At 33.0% G+C, this 969-nt stretch overlaps 1 protein-coding gene across 1 annotated transcript in view; it reads right to left on the bottom strand.

Moving 5' to 3' along the window:
• LOC107478926 (amine oxidase [copper-containing] zeta, peroxisomal) overlaps positions 1–672 on the bottom strand; it is a gene marked incomplete at its 3' end in the record, with an annotated part of 4,800 nt that extends 4,128 nt beyond the window's left edge. Inside the window, 2 exon segments of the mRNA XM_016099079.3 lie at positions 1–331; positions 666–672. Coding sequence (XP_015954565.2) covers positions 1–331; positions 666–672 — 338 coding nt within the window.
• Between the last annotated feature and the right edge of the window lie 297 nt (positions 673–969).

Here is a 969-nt window from a genome sequence, read left to right as displayed (position 1 = left end):
GTCCATTCCGGCGCGGCGGCGGAGGAGGCGGCGGCGGAGGGAGGACAGCATGGCGGTGGTGAGAGTGAGAGTGATAGTGGCGTCGCCTTTTGCGAAGCTGGGGCCATTGAAGAGGGTTGGCGAGCTGTCCGACGATTCCAGCGGAGTAGTGTTCCAGTGACATACAGCACAGGAACCGCTTCTTCTGCTCTCTCTTCTTCTTCTTCTCCACCGCGCCACCCACTCACTGATCCAGTGATAGCAATCAACGACGGAGAAGCTTCTTGCTGAGCTGTAATTTCCAAAGGGAAGCTGGAACAACCGTGGAACCACAACCTTCTCCTTTCTCTCTCTATATATATAAACCGTGCCAATTGGATCCACGTGCCTTCTTTATTATTTTTTATATTTTTAATATCTATTTTATACCAAAGATTAATTTAATATATATAGATATATATAGATGTATGTTGCTATAGCTATATATATATATATATAAAAGCATAGGTACATAATAAAAATATTAAACAATGTGAACAATGGATATATCAAATGTTCAATTCACTAGGTGTGCGGATAGTTATTCTAATATTAAAATTTAGGTGAATAATTTGAAGTATAATATGTTTTACTTAAATTGAGCCAATTTTAGGGTCAGTTGTTCATGTTATAAAGTCATTGATTACCTAGCATAATTCCGACTATGTAAAATATGTATCTAATATTTTATAAAAAAGTATAATATTGTAAATAAATTTATTATTTATTATTTTTATGATATATTTAATTATAAAATATGTGAGTGAATATATATATAACTCTACACAATACATAATTGCTGGATTTAATTTTTATCATGTGTAATTTTATATTAATTTAAAATTAATTAGATTCTCAGTTTTTTTTTATTTTATCAACCTTCTTTAATTCAGAGAAACCTGATGGATGATAAAAAGATAAAAGAGAAAAGAAAACTCCTATTTCATTATT

This window comes from Arachis duranensis, chromosome 3 (genome assembly GCF_000817695.3).
Source record: "Arachis duranensis cultivar V14167 chromosome 3, aradu.V14167.gnm2.J7QH, whole genome shotgun sequence".
Taxonomy (NCBI): domain Eukaryota; kingdom Viridiplantae; phylum Streptophyta; class Magnoliopsida; order Fabales; family Fabaceae; genus Arachis; species Arachis duranensis.
The sequence above is the reverse complement of the archived record's forward strand: the minus strand, read 5'-3'. Positions and strand labels throughout refer to the sequence as shown.